The following is a 16,113-nucleotide window of genomic DNA, read 5'->3' as shown; positions in this document are numbered from 1 at the left end:
AGGGCTGGCCTGTGGCTCACTCAGGAGAGTGTGGTGCTGATAACACCAAGGCCATGGGTTCAGATCCCACATAGGGATGGCTGGTTTGCTCACTTCGGAGAGTGTGGTGCTGACAACACCAAGTCAAGGGTTAAGATCCCCTTACCGGTCATCTTTTTAAAAAAAAGAAAATCCTTTATATATCACCCTTATGTATGTGTTGGCGGGGAGGGGTTTATAACAAACCATCTCTCCCTCCTATCTCCTCATGAGAAGAAATGATCATAAAATTCAAAATACCTTTAAGGGAGAGCCACAATTGTAGTCTGGGAGTTAACTACTTTGTTTCATTACCACGTCCTACTCCCTTATCTGCACCTTGGGCCTCCTAGTTTGTTAATGTTATCATTGGTACAATTGTTGAAGTAGTTCATGGTGAAATAGTTCGTGTAAGCATTTAACTTTGGCTTTTCTTGAACGTTAGTGTCTTTTTTTAACTATAAACTTAAATGTAGAAATATTCAGTCCGTGAAAACTATAGCTAAGCATACTCAGATTATTTTCCTTTTGCCCCACCTTCCCAGTAATGACTCAGATGCATATAAAGATCAAATATCAGTATTACCAAATGAACAAGACCTGGTGAGAGAAGAAGCCCAGAAAATGAGTAGTCTTTTACCGACTATGTGGCTTGGAGCTCAAAATGGCTGGTGAGTGCCAACATTTTCAGTGTTAGAATAACTTTAGTCTTTTACTTTTGCTTTTGAAATCAGAAGATAAATAAAATGTGGTAAATACAAACTGTGTATTAATGTGAAGAATTTTATATACACACAATTGGAATTTTATACACACAAAAATATGTTCTAACTACCTCATAAACTGGACTTGCATTGGTTCTAAATGGTAAACCGTATTGTTTCTTTGTCACAGAATGTTCCCTTTGTGTAATAGTCTTAGAAGAAAAGGTAAATAAGATTTTAAAATCTGTGTGTTCCAGAAATAGAAGGTTCTGAACAGAAGAGACAGAGATTTTTTTTGTTTTTTTGGTGGCTGGCTGGTACAGGCATCCAAACCCATGACCTTCGTGTTATAAGGCTGCGCTCGAAGAAACTGAGCTAACCAGCCAGCCCTAGGGAATTATTGATGTATAGAAGATTTATATAGGCTATGTGTTGGCAGGAAATACCAGGGATTAAACTAATATGTTTGGCTATAGGAAGGCCCGATCCCAAACATAACATTTTAGTAGACTTACTAGAATAAATCACCATCTGAAAGCTCAGAGGATAATAACTAACATTATATGGTTTGGTCCAATAATTTGAAATTTGAATTTTATATAAATCTCACATGTCACAAAATACTCTTCTTTTGATAAATGTAAAAACTATGCTTGGCTTACAGGCTGTGCTAAAACAGTAACAGGCTGGATTTGGTCCGCAGGCTATAGTTTGCCACTCCCTGATGTGAACCACTGTGTCATCAAAAAGTTATATAGCTCAGTGTAGTAGAGAAGGTAACTCAAAAAATTAAGGGTTTTAGCCAAGTTTTCTAAAGAGTGTGGTAGCCTGAAGCTAACTGACTGCATTATATTAGTTCTGGCTTTTCAGTCTTCATATGTTTTTGTTTGCTTAAGCAGCCTATTTCTCTGCCTTAGGCCTACCCTTACTCTCATTTTTGTTTTCTGACCATTGTACAAAAGCAGCAGCACCTTTTCCTGAAATTTATGTTACTCTTCTTTCCTCCTGAATGAACTTTGTAGTCATTATTAGATATAAGCAATGACTTGATGTTCTCTATGGCTTACCAGTCTTGACTTTGTTCTTGCAGTTTGTATGTCCATTCATCTGTAGCCCAGTGGAGGAAATGTCTCCATTCCATCAAACTTAAAGATTCGATTCTCAGTATTGTGTAAGTTTTATTTTTGAAATTCTTCCTTTTAAAACTGTATTTTGGTAAAGTAGACTTGAAGACTATTAAAGTTAATGTGTATTTCATGACTAAGTCAGTGTCCAGGTTTTTTTTTTTAATGGAACCATTTTTATGGAACTAGAGAAGTTGAGTGAGAATAAAACTCTGTAATAGAAAGTGAAATAAAAAGCTTTAAGTAGAAGAGAAAACTTGTCATGTTGATTTCTCACCATACCATGTGTTTGTAGGACTTCAGGGAGAGAACCAATACCTATTAATTTATATTTGTTTTAGACTATTCTTTTTTTTTTTTTTTTTTTTTTTTTTGTCTATTTCGTGACCGGCACTCAGCCAGTGAGCGCACCGGCCATTCCTATATAGGATCCGAACCCGCGGCGGGAGCGTTGCCGCGCTCCCAGCGCCGCACTCTCCCCGAGTGCGCCACGGGCTCGGCCCTAGACTATTCTTTATAGTTTGTGAATCTGTTGTTCGGAGCATTGATTTACTAGTTCTTTTCTATATGTTGGTTATCAGAAATCAGACAGTGTGTCTTTTAAGTCCAAAGTGCTGACTCCCAGCACTGTGATTAGTTCCACTCAAGGTGTGGAACCACTCAAATTGTTGAGTGGTTAGTTCCACTTAAGGTGTGTGTCGTGTGATCTGTGGAGTTTGTGTCAACTGCGGTGAGAGGAGGAGCTTGGGGGCCAAAAAGTGAAACAACTGAGATACCACACATGCTGTTTATGTTTAGTTCAGCAGACAGTTTTCATAGCAAAACATTCACATTGAAGAGAGCAATGTGTTCGTTTACATGTTCTGGTATAAGCTCCTCATCTCATCACACATGAGCCATTTGAGAGGCTGTGAACTAAGTAGACCACCATTCTGTATTCTGGAATGGAGAGTTCAGAAATCCCTTTTCCTGTTTTCAGACACGTAAAAGGCATTGTGTTAGTGGCCCTGGCTGATGGAACCCTTGCAATCTTTCACAGAGGAGTTGGTGAGTGGTTATGAATTATGTAACGTGTGCACTAATTTGTCGTTTGGCAAAGCATTTTCAAGCAGATTAGTTTGTTATGTTTTAAAGAAATGATAATAGGAGAAAGAATAAAGGTTTAAACTGAATGCTAGCAATGTGCGACATCAGAAAATATATGAGTGCTTGTGTGGAGGTATATGTTAACAGTATACCTCAGGAAAAATATATTCATCATAATAAACAAGTAGTTTAATGGTTTTTTTTGGCATCTTGTATAATGTGATATGGAGGCATTTGTTTTTTATTCATATATTTATTCAATTAGGAGAAATTTGGTGAGGATATTTTTTTCTTTTGTCCTGTTTTAAAAATAACTGACATCCACTTACATTTGGAAAGTTTTTTAAAAGAATTTCTTATTGGGTAACACCAGTTTATTTTTGTCATGTTATTTATAGTCTTTCCCTTTAAAACCATTGTTTCTACCATCTACAGATGAAGGGGTGGTGGTATGAGAAAGCCTACATTGAGTGAATTAAATTAAGGGAATTTAGTGTGTGTCTCTTCATAATGCCTTGGTACATGTTTCAACCAAAAAATGACATTTCATTTTCTACCCACTAGATTGGTAAGTAGATAAGGGAAATATTATGAAAACAGAGATACACTGAATTTGGTTTTTAGCAAGGATTTTCCCAAAGTCTTATATCCTTTTAGGCCTGGAGAAATGTGGGGTAGATGTTACTTTGGTGCTTTTGTAACTGATTAGTACCTAGAGATTGCTGGTTAAGACTCCACATTGTCAAAGAGTGAGAGGGCTCTGTTCTACCTTATTGAGTCCCTTTACAGACTTTATCTATGTTTAATCTGCAAAGCAGTTTATGAGGAAAGTTCTGTTGTCACCCTCATTTTATAAATGGGGAAACTGAGGCACAGAAGCTTTTTTTTTTTTTTTTTTTTTTTTTAGTTGTTCTTGTTCACTCAGCTAGTAGGTGGAAGAACCTAGAAAAAAATGGAATGATAAATGTTTTGGTAAACTAAATCCAAAGTTATATTGACAGAACAAGACAGACAAAATACATTTAGTAAGGATTGATGTAAAATTCTGCATTTGGGTTCAGAAGAGCAAGATATGAGAGACATGCCTGAAGAGTGAGAATTTCTTAAAGATTGACTACGAACTCAATATGAATTAGTTAAGGCCTTAAACCTCATAGAAATAAAGTGTTCAGAACAGGGCTGGTGATAATCCTGCTGTACGCTGCCAGACAGACAGCATATTCAATGGACATCAACAAAGAGGAGGTAGGATGAAGGGTCTATAAACTGTGATGGGTATAAAACACATTCCAAGGATGCTTGGTTTTGAAATAAAACATAGAGCTGTAACAAAGAAGTGTGGACTGGATTTATTCTCTGTTTCCACTGGGTAGAACTGTAGACCAATCAATGATTACATACAAGGAGGCAGACCATAGCTAGGTATGGGGAATATTTTTTAATTATAGCAGTCTGAAAATGGATCAGCTGCAGCGATATATTTTCTTTCACTAGCAAAGCAAAACAAGCTTCAGGTGGTTGGTTCTCATCTGAATTTCTATTCTAATTCTAAAATTATTATAAACACATAACTTGTAACTGACTTTTCACATCACTGCTTTTGAGAGCAAGTTTTAAAGAGGGTCCAGGTACTGGGTAGCAGGTTGGATCAGATGACCTTTGAGGTCTCTTCCAACTTTGCATTTGTAGAATAAGAGAACCCAGTCTCTGCAAATAAAAGATTTACTTACTACATATTACTTTGTGTGCTTTATCAATAAATTTAATTATACCCCTGAATATAATGTTTCTTGTGTTGAAATTGAGTAAAAGGTGGTATGCATTAATTATAATCTATTTCTTATTTTAAAGACGGGCAGTGGGACTTGTCAAACTATCACCTCTTAGACCTTGGACGGCCTCACCATTCCATCCGATGCATGACTGTGGTACATGACAAAGTCTGGTGTGGCTATAGAAACAAAATCTATGTGGTTCAGCCAAAGGCCATGAAAATAGAGGCAAGTTAGCCTATGTTTTCTGTACTTACTGAATTTTTATTACCCAAAGGCTATAAGACTATAATTATTTTTAGCTTCTTTAGAGATTGTTTTCTGACACTGTGTGTTTTAGGGCACTTCAAAAATATATTTGGATGTCTTAACTTTCTGTGTTACTTTTCTCTTGCCACTTTTGACTGTGAGGGTAGGAAGTGGCTTTTTATCCCATTTCCTTCCCTAGATGTCCCAAAGTTAACCATTTGGTGTTATTTTTCATATCTATTCCTTATATCCAGATATATATATATATGTAGATATCAGGGTACTTCAAAAAGTTCGTTGAAAAATAGAATTAAAAGATAATACAAATCTTTGCATGTACTTTTTGAAATACCCTGTACACACACATAATACAGCAATGTGGGTTCCTTTTTGTTTAATTATAAATAGGATCGTCATGCATTGCTCTGCAACAACACAAAATCCCAAGAACAAAATCTTTCTGTTGAACACTGGTACATATAGTATGGATGTGCCAGTATTGCTTTCATAAGTTGATATTCTGTACAGTGCTAAAGTCCAGCATCCTTTAGTTCCGTGTTCTTCGGTTTGTCTTGCATTCTAGGATGAAAGCAATTGTGTATAGAAGAATAATCATATTTAGTAAGCAATATTTAGGTTCCTCTTTTATTATACAGCCTGCTAAGTAGTTGTGCAGGTTAGCACAGTTTTTAAACATGACCTCCTATGTACAAAAGTAACTTTGTGATTGGACAATCTCTCCTAGAAATCATTTGATGCACACCCCAGGAAGGAGAGCCAAGTGCGGCAGCTTGCGTGGGTGGGTGATGGTGTGTGGGTCTCTATTCGTTTGGATTCCACACTCCGTCTCTATCATGCACACACTTATCAGCATCTACAGGATGTGGACATTGAGCCTTATGTGAGCAAAATGTTAGGTAAGCTTCCAAAGTGTTTTATCTTTGCAAATCAAAGAATGTTTTATTTTTAAATAGTCAAAAAATGCTGGATAGAACCAATGAATAAGTTGTCTCAGGAATAGTGAACTGTTATCACTGAAAGTGTCAGGCAGATGCTGCCGTTGACCTCATGGTTCTTGATAGAAACTTGGGATCATTTTTGACTCCTTCTATCTTATTCCCCATATCTAATCCATCACTAGTAACTGTCAAGTCTGCCTCTGAAAATATCTTAAATCTTAAATATCTTAAATATCTTCTTAATCTCTACCACTATCCCCGTAGACCAGGCTACCATCCTTTCCCCCAGATAACCATGAGCCTCCTAACTGGTCTCCCTGTTTCCATTCCAGTCTGTTCTTTGCATAGTAACCAGTGTACAGATATTACCTTGACACATTTCCATTCTTGCCTTCATGTGAAGTGACATTTCTGGACCACTCTCCTTGCTCACTCTCTTCTGCCCACACTGACCCACAACTCAACCAATTGCTTCCCATTTAGGGGCTCTCACCTGTGCCATATTCTCTGCCTGGGAAGTTCTTCTTGGTCCCTTTTTACTTAGCTTTCAGGTCATAGCCTATATGTCATATCCAGGAGAGATCTTCATTTAGGTCCTCTCATACTTTTTCTTCATGGGGTTATGATTACTGTGATTGTGCAGGTATCATGTGATTCTTGTTTACTATCTCTCCCCCCAAGACCATTAGCCCCATGAAGGGCTGGGACCATCTCTGTCTTATTTCCTTGCTGTACTGTTAGCACCTAATCTAGTGCTATATGACTATTAGAGATGTCATAAAGGATTCCTTTAATGAAGACAAGTTGAACTGGATCGGTGGTTTTTAACCTTTTTAGGATCACTGTCCTCAGAGAATGTACCTATAGCTATATACAGTCAGGCATGTGAGCACACACACACAAATTAATTTCAGAGATATACTGCATAGCTGTAGGTTAAAGATTCCTAGCTTAGACTGAATGATAGTGAAGGCTCTAACACTGTGATTCTGTGATCATGCCCTCAATTCTTGTAAGTAGAACTTACGAGTGATTAATGCTCTTGCCTTACAACTATTACTGTTTAATCATTTTGCCTCTCAAATCCCTGAAAGTAAGATCTGTTGTAAAAATTTTCTTAAAATGCAAAAATGCATCCATTCTCCCTTAATTGTTTATATGTGATATCCTAAAATTTTTAAATTGCTTTAGAACCTAAATATATAAATGAGTAAAAAGTATAGGTTTTGTTAGCAAAGATTGGTTTTTATTTGTATAAAGAAATCGAAAGCAAAGCAGACTTTCTCCACTTACAAAATCAAAGGACATTTGATTTCCCAAACAAGTAAACTTTGTCTTTTGCTGAAATTTTTTGTTTTGCTTTGTGTTTGTGTTTGATTTTGCCACTCCTTACTTAAATCCTGTATCATTTTCTGATGTACTTATTTCCTGCGTACCTTCCTTCTGACTGATAATGTAATGCTGGCCACTTTTAGGATTTTCTTTTTCCATTAACCCTGAATTGTTAGATTTGAGGTGCACCTTCAGGAAACATCCATCTAGCTCTGGTCACATTTCCTCTCTGTTATATTAATCCAGCTACTCTAAGGGACTTGGAATCTAAAATACCATGTCCTTTAGTTTCTCAATAAAATGTTTCCCCCCTCCCTCCCATACAGGTACTGGAAAATTGGGCTTCTCTTTTGTGAGGATCACAGCTCTTATGGTGTCTTGCAATCGTTTGTGGGTGGGGACAGGAAATGGTGTCATTATCTCCATCCCATTGACAGAAAGTAAGTATATTTTTATATAACTGTCACAGGGCTAATAGGAAAGTTGCAGGAAATAGTTATGACCAGAATTCAGGTAGAAGGAAGTGTTTAGATATTAGCAAATCTATGGTAACTGAGAAAATCAAGCTGATGGCAAAGACAAAGCTACTACTGTTCCTCCACTCTTCCTATGAAACATAAACTCTAGAGAATAAGTTTCCATGTATCAGGACGAATATTGTAATTAAAAGTTTTTCATTGTGAGAAGGTCTTTTTCTCAATTCAGGACTCACAGTCCTATTTCATCTTTGAAATAAAGGTTGAAGTCTATTTTTCTTCTGCTTTATTACACCAGTATCCAGAAGCACTTCCTAGTTTTTCATATCTCCCCCTCAGATAGTTTAGGATATTCCATTTGTCCTATCTGAGGTTTAAAAACATTGCGGGAGAAGTTTCTCAGAAGGTCAGCAAGCCTTTCCTTATGCTGGATATAATCCATCTATCTCTCTATTTGAAAAAAATATGGTTTATTTTTTTTGAACAAGATGTACATTGTATGTTTCTCATATGATGTTCCATTACATTGATCATCCATTAAGTTTTTTTTGTGTTGCAAAATACATGGGCAGGGAATGCTTTGAAAATAAATGCCATAAGTCCATAAAATAAGTTAGTAAATACACACCTCAGAATCACCCTACCTTTTTTCAGGAGAAAGGGAGGGAGAAGGACTAGAAGGTGTGTTTGGAGCCTTTAAAGAACCCAAGTTCTTAATCCCAACTGTCTTTTCTGCAATTACGTACAAATCTACGTGTTTAGACCACTTCCTATATCCTAAGAGATTCCAGCATCCCCAGAGTTCATTTCAATTCCTTTACCAGAAAGAGTTCCATTTCAGCATAGTTATTTGAACAGGATTAAAAAAAAAAAAAAAAAAAACATACAAAGAAAAATAGAGGGGAAATTTTAGCATTTAGAAAATGGTTCACCTTGGGCCAGCCCATGGCTCACTTGGGAGAGTGGTGCTGATAACAACAAGGCCACGGGTTCGGATCCCTATATAGAGATGGCCGGTTGGCTCACTTGGGAGAGCATGGTGCTGACAACACCAAGTCAAGGGTTAAGATCCCCTTACCGGTCATCTTTTAAAAAAAAGAAAAGAAAAGAAAATGGTTCACCTTAAATACTTGGTATTTTGATTCAGATTCACTAAAATTGCTTTCCAATTAAGAAAACCAAAATCACAGTAAATCAAATTGTCCTTTTTGGGCAGAGATATTCTTATAGAGGCCTTGGTTAAGAACTTTATATGTTACTTGGTATTATGCCAAGTGGGATTTTGTTAATTTTGTAGGAGCTTTGAGTGCCAGGTTAGAGGACGCTGAGAGTGGTGGCTCACAGTAATTCTTCTCCTCCCTGTCATGCACCTCTCCATATCCCCTTTCCTCCTTTCTCACTTTAGCCGTAATCCTCCACCAGGGACGTTTACTGGGGCTGAGGGGTAAGTGCAGATCCTGAACCAAACCCTTCTTCCTGGCTTCTAACAGCCACTGTGAGGCTGTTCCCACTTCTCTAGAATACTTTTTGAATGTTCCTAAGTGTCATCCACTTGCAGTCACTGTATTGCGGCAGGTTTTTTTTTTTTAAATGTTTGTTACATGGCCACCAAATGCAGCTTAATCTATTTATCATCTTTTGTTGCAGCTGAACTTTCTTTCAGACTTTCTTTTCCTTCCAATAAAAACATGAAACATCTTTTAAAACTGTCATTAATCTACATTGTTTACTCTTGTTACCGATCATGTTTCCATCATTCACTTACTCGCCCATGGAATGGGGATGTTTTGTGAGTCTGGTCATTCTACAGTAATCCAGCAAACCATCGATCTGGTGTAAATAAAAGCTACCCTATTGCAGTGGCTGTATTCTTTTAAGCACAGCTTTTTACCCTCCTCAAGGGAAATATACTTATCATCGGGGAGAAAAATCAGAAGATAAACTATAAAGAAAGATTTTATTTAAAAATACGTCCACCTACTTTAGACTTTATAATGGTTAGTTTTCTAAAATGGGGATTAAAAGACAAAACAGACACATCTAAGATTCAACTCTATTTTATTTTATTAGCTAAAATGATTTTTAAAAAATCAATACATGTGTTTAAAGAGTAAGCTTAGTTATTGCTAGACTGGCAAAATCCCCTACTCCATTTACTGAGGTAATTAAAAATAACTAGCATGCTATATCTCTTTTTTTTCCAGCTTTGTCTTGAATTGGCATTGCTGCCCTTGTTTCATCTCAACTGGCTGTAGCTTTTACATAATATCATAAGGATTAACCAGTAACCTGTTACATCATCACTGTTTTCTAGGGGAATATATTTGATATTTGGTTTTTCTGTTGCAGCAAATAAAACCTCGGGAGCACCAGGAAATCGTCCGGGAAGTGTAATCCGTGTATATGGTGATGAAAACAGCGATAAAGTGACTCCAGGGACATTTATACCCTATTGTTCAATGGCACATGCACAGCTTTGCTTCCATGGGCACCGGGATGCTGTAAAATTCTTTGTGGCAGTCCCAGGTGAGCTAGATTATTCTGTTGAGGTGTTCTGTCTAATTGTCTCTCTTCTGCCATACCTTGGTTCCACTACCTAGTCTGGTGTGAAGTACTGGAATGAGGTAATTTCAGTGTAATACATGAAGGAAGTTCTGCAATGGAGGCATGAATAAAGTGCTATAGGGATTCTCGAGTGAAGTTATTCTGGAATCTCTCCCCTACCCTCAAAACCAAATTTCTTGATTTTTATTTAAGAGACTTGCTTACCTTTGAAAAGCAATGGTATTATTTTGTCACAGCAGAATGCCAAAAATGGTCCTGTCCTAATGATGGGAATCACTAGAAAGAAGTTTCCATCATGAGGGCTGCATACAGAAGAGATGGGTACCTTTAGCAGTGTTGTGATAAAGAGCAATGGATTAGGAGCCTGGGGGTATGAGCTCTCTGCTGCTTGCCCTTGAGCAGTCACGTTTGTGACTGATTTCTTTGTTTTCTAAGTGGATGTGATTAATATCTGCCCTGCCTGCCTCATTTGTTGTGAAAGTTAATGAAATTGCTATTGGGAACTATAAAGCACTGTGAGACAAAAGGTGGTAGTATTGCTGTCCAGTGAAAAATGTTCTGTCCGTTGAGAATACTAAAATGATATTGCTGACCTTCTATAAGCAAGACCCATGTTTTGAGTATTTTTTTTCCTGTAAGACACAAGTTCAGGAGATATACAAGGTTCAGATCTGACTTTGTCATACTGACTAACTGTGTGATGTAGAAATGGTGGGGTCTCAGTGTACTAGGGTTCTCCAGAGAAACAGAACCAGCAGGGTTGGGTGGGTGGGGGTGTGTGGAGAGCGAGAGAGATTTTAAAGAATTGGCCACATGATTCTGGGGGCTGGCAAGTCTGAAATCTGCAGGGCAGGCCAGCAGGCTGGAGACCCAGGGAAGAGCTGATGTTGCTGCTCAAGCCTGAATGCAGTCTGGAGACATTTTCCTTCCCCCGGGGTGGGAGGGTGGTGGCTAGGGCTCAGCCTTTTTCTTTTAAGGCCTTCAACTGATCAGAAGAATTATAGCAGATAATCTGCTTTATTCAAAGTCTGCTGATTTAAACATTAGTCACATCTAAAAAATACTTTCACAACAATATCTAGACTGGTGTTTGACCAAATATCTGGTCATGTAACCTAGCCAGGTTGACACATAAAATTAACCACTACACTCATTTTCCCAGGGGTGTTCCAAAGATTGAATGATTAAATGTACGCAGGGCAGGGGCTGACATATAGTACCTTAGCCAATTATTCACTTATTCTTAACATGATAATGCACTTCCTGAAACCTCATTTGTATATTTTATATATTTGGTCATTTCCTAAGGATAAATTCCTAGAAATGGAATTGCTGGCAACTGTTTTTCTTGCCCTTTTTAAAAAAGAAATGTCACAGAATCCTCTTTGAATCTTCTCTATATTCTTCTCTAATCCCATTTCCTTCTGCCTTTCCTCTCCATCTGTAACCACTGTCTTGAAGTTGACATGTATCCTTCTGCCTGTGTTTTTGTATTTTCACTGTTCGAATATATCTATAAATAATATATTTTTGTGGTTTTGAACTTTACTTAACTTTTATGTTTCATATTCAGTCTTCTGCAACTTTTTAATTTTTGAGATTTATTAATGTTTATACATAAAAATCTAGATCATTCATTTAATTCTGTATTCTCACATCTGAACAAATGTACTACATTTTATTTATTCCCCTATTGATGATGGACCTCTAGGTCTCTTCTTCCTTTTTTTTTTTTTTTTTCTCTTTTACCATTGAAAACAAGACTGCAGTGGAACTTCTAGTGCATATGTGCAAGACTTTTCTGTTGGGTATAAATCTAAAAGTGGAATTGACAGCATTACTATTTGTTGTGAGGCCAGTTGGCCCTAAGGATTAAACCGTTCTGGTTAGTTTTATTATCAACTACTGTTCTCTTGCTCCTGTGGCAGACCTAACTAATTTTTTTAAGTGTATTGCATCATATCACTGTGTCCTGCTAGCTCCTGTGTAGTTTGAGCACAGGACAGCAGATTCTGGCAAGGAAAAAAATATTCCACAGTCAAAGCTTTCTAAGAGTGAGGCCTTAGAGCTTGTTTATAGTGTGAATAATATTTAACTGTTTCTCTCTTTCTACCATTTCATCCCTAAGAATTCTACCTTAGAACTTAATTAACTTTTAGAAGAAAAGGCATATTTATCAATGATTTTATGTGTATAATCTAAATTAAAAACAAGATGTACTTAAATATCAGAGGAAAGCCATAAACTTGAAGTAAATTTAAATGTTAATTTTGAATATGTAAACTCATAAGGCTTAAATGGAAGACTTTTTTCAGTCTCTTAAAGAAATATTTACACTCCCTTTCAGAGGAATGACCTTTCTACTGTCCCTCAGATCAGAAGATGTAGATTGTAATAGTTTGAAGCAGGCAACTAAGTCCCACCTTGCCACACATATCTCATACTGGGTATTTGGCCTGTTCCTGCTTTGGTACAAACAAAATTGCTTTACTTAGATTTTCAAAATGGGCTCTTATAACTTTCGTATGAATGTTTTCTGATTACACAGAGCCTTCTAGCATCCCCAGTACTTTGGTTGTACTTTAGAATGTACTTACCTTTTTATTTAACTCTCAGAAAATAGTCAGAAAACACAACAGTCTCCCCCAACCTCATCTGTGATTACTAATATTCACTTCTGTTCCTATGTGAAATAGGTCAAGTCATCAGCCCACAAAGTGGCAGTAGTGGCACAGATCTAATAGGTGACAAAGCAGGGCCATCCGCGCAGGAGTCTGGCAGCCAGACGCCCGTGAAATCTATGCTTGTCATCAGTGGAGGAGAGGGCTACATTGACTTCCGAATGGGTAAGTCATTCTTTCTGGGAGCTTGGTTTCCCCTGTGTTCTTGTATGTTACACACAGTAAATAAGCAACCACTCTGATAATGATTTCTAAGAGGGCTTCTTTAAATTCTTCACTTGGGAAAGGATTTTTTTTTTTTCTCTTTTTTTTTGGGGGGGGGGGGTTAGTATTTATTTTCATACCGAAATATATTTGTTTGAAGAAGCATTAGAAATAGCAGAATATGGTCATATGTTGAATTTTATGTGAAGAGCCTAAGATTTGGAGTCAGAAGGCCTAGAAAAAAATCATTCAACCTCCCAGAGCCTCAGTTTCCTCAACTGCAAAATAGAGAAATAAAAATATTTCATAAAGTGTTGTTTGTATCAAAATTGATTTCATTTGTTCATTTTTTCAACTTATAAATATTAATTGCTCATCTACTATGTGCCTGTTAGCCTTAAACTTGAGATATGGAAATATAATCAGACAAAGCTCCTTCTAATAGATTATAGAGCAGTACAGGGATAGAGACATGTTAATAAATTAAAATGTTATAGATGTTCTGGTGGGGATTGGGCAGTTCTTTCTAGGGGAAGGGAGAGAAGGAAGTCAAGAAATGATGCTTGGGGTGACTCAGCACTGAATAGTGTTAGTGTAAAGGACTGAGTTGGGTAATGGGCTGGGGAGGGCTGAGGATTGCAATTCCAGGGTAAGACAATAGCTTGACCAAAGGTTTAGAGATTTGAAACCATCTTAATTGAAGAAAAACTTTTAAAATGACAGGAGCATGGAGAAGAAAGTACAAATTTCTAGTCTAGAAAGGTGGTGGTAGTGGGGAGCTGAATTATGGGAGGTCTTTCTGTTCCAAATTAAGTAGTTTGCACTGTGTCTTTCAAGCAAAGGAGAACTATTAGAAGACTTTAAATAAAGGAGTAATGTGATTAGAGTTGTGTGGAAGATAGATTGGAGGTTCAGGGCTAAAGACAGGGAAATAAGTTAGGAAAAAATGAAGCATGGTGGTTAATTATTAACGGGATGTGGGGAAAGAGGGATTGATCCATTCCCTCAGAGCTGGGGACTGTCAGAACAGGAGAAGCAGATCCAGAGTTCAGTGTTGGACATGTTGACTTTGACGAGCATGGTGGAAGATTTCCACTGAACTTTTGGGTATGAGGGTCTTATATTTTAGGAGGGAGGGATCTGGGGGCTTTCTGCATGCAGTGGTACTAAAAGCCATGAGGGCTGATGAGTTCACCCAAGGAGAGTATGTAGGGGCTAAAAAAGAAGAGGTTCCAGTAGAACCCTGAATTAATACTTCATTTAAAGTGTCATTAGAGCTTACAGAGGGAATCTAAAAAGGAATGGCCAGAGAGGTACAAAGAAAGTATGGAGAAATGATACTTGTGAAACAGTAGTGCTTTATAAACTGTAAAGCACTGTACAAATATAAATTTATTTGCTGTAAGTAAACAGATCTCTTGGACTAGCCTAAAATCTCAGTGATTCAAAAAGCACCCAAATATATGGTACTAAATGGTTTTAGAGAATCTAATAATGTTGTAGATCAGTGGCAAATACTTGTCTTAGATATGAATTCGGTAAAAATATAGTATAAAATTTAGGGCCATGTAAATGACAGTGTGCTGCAGGTGATTAGTGTAAACCAGAATATCTGATGCAAAAGACTTACTGATACAAATTGAAGCATGGAGGGGTGTTAATGTTAAGTTTAGAAATTGATCCCAGTGATGTCAGCAGGAATGGAGTCATTTCAAAATGTTTTAAATAATTGACTCTTGGTATAAAATTCCTTCGTAGAGACTCCACTTTGCTGGAGTGATTTTTGCGGTTCAATATATATATTTGTTGGAACCATAATAAGGAGTATGTTAATAAGCTCTCTGTGGTTTTTCCATTTCTACTAAAAATTTCTTCCATTGTGGATCCTGAAAATAGCATAAAAATTGCTTAACTAGGTTTGTCAGTATCTCTGGTTAATCCAGCCTGAAAAATAGACCTATCTTTGAGCATAGGCTAATTTTAAGTCACGATATGCTTTTTTAAAAAATTCAGTTTGATCTTTTTTTATTCTATTTTCTTTTGCACTTCCTGTAATATGTTAATGATGAGAAATTGACCTCAACAGTCCCATTTTATAATGATTTAACTTAAATCTTAGGATATAGAGACCCAAGGAGACAGAATTATTTTTTATAAATAGAATCCTAAAAACAAAACAACTGAAAAAACAAATGCAATGACCTCTTGTTTCAGCCAATTAATTTGTCATTATCATTGTAAGTTTTTTAAATTTGAGAGTCAGGACCGGCCCGTGGCTCACTCGGGAGAGTGCAGTGCTGATAACACCAAGGCCCCGGGTTCGGATCCCATATACGGATGGCCGGTTCGCTCACTGGCTGAGCGTGGTGCTCACACCACCAAGTCAAGGGTTAAGATCCCCTTACCAGTCATCTTTTAAAAAAAAAAAAAAAAAATTTGAGAGTCAAACTTTTTGTACATTCTAACCACCTGGTTATATTTCAGCTCAGAAACTGGATTTTGTCCTGAGTGTGCTCATCTCTATAGTTTGACATTGCTGTGAAAAGACCATGAAGGGATGGATAAAGGAGAGTTTAGCCTGCAGTGAAAACTGCAGATATTTAGAATTTTTTCTTTTCTGCTGTTTTTAGTCAACAGTATCAATATTTTCTTTTGTCCAGCTGAAATTCAGGTGGGGCACATTACAAAATTCCAGTAGATCAGTGGACTGTCTATGTTCCTTGGTATACACCTTTTTAGGATTCTACTAAAGAATCCATCCCACTAGACATCTTGTCACTGGGTTGTGCCAAAATAACCCTGCTCTGCCACAACCATGCCAATTAATGTGAACTTGTGAGGAGGAGTGTGGTAGCTGCACTGGGCCTTGGAAGCCCGTGTCTTTGATCAGGATCTCATTTATCACATTCTTTCAGCTAGCTCGCAGAAGAACCTGTATGTAGC

The 16,113-nt window shown here is 37.3% G+C and overlaps 1 protein-coding gene across 6 annotated transcripts in view; it reads left to right on the top strand.

Moving 5' to 3' along the window:
* Positions 1-16,113, top strand: part of SPAG9 (sperm associated antigen 9) — a 130,404-nt gene that overhangs the window by 110,075 nt on the left and 4,216 nt on the right. For 4 of the 6 annotated variants that reach the window (XM_063112694.1, XM_063112693.1, XM_063112691.1 and 1 more), the window contains 9 exons: positions 564-689; positions 1,813-1,893; positions 2,826-2,893; positions 4,784-4,932; positions 5,699-5,870; positions 7,571-7,684; positions 9,126-9,164; positions 10,070-10,246; positions 12,982-13,131. In XM_063112694.1, coding sequence (XP_062968764.1) covers positions 564-689; positions 1,813-1,893; positions 2,826-2,893; positions 4,784-4,932; positions 5,699-5,870; positions 7,571-7,684; positions 9,126-9,164; positions 10,070-10,246; positions 12,982-13,131 — 1,076 coding nt within the window. The remainder of the gene's footprint in view (positions 1-563; positions 690-1,812; positions 1,894-2,825; positions 2,894-4,783; positions 4,933-5,698; positions 5,871-7,570; positions 7,685-9,125; positions 9,165-10,069; positions 10,247-12,981; positions 13,132-16,113) is intronic. The other 2 variants (XM_063112695.1, XM_063112692.1) reach the window with 1 other exon arrangement.

Source organism: Cynocephalus volans, chromosome 10, assembly GCF_027409185.1.
Source record: "Cynocephalus volans isolate mCynVol1 chromosome 10, mCynVol1.pri, whole genome shotgun sequence".
Lineage (NCBI taxonomy): Eukaryota > Metazoa > Chordata > Mammalia > Dermoptera > Cynocephalidae > Cynocephalus > Cynocephalus volans.
The sequence above is the reverse complement of the archived record's forward strand: the minus strand, read 5'-3'. Positions and strand labels throughout refer to the sequence as shown.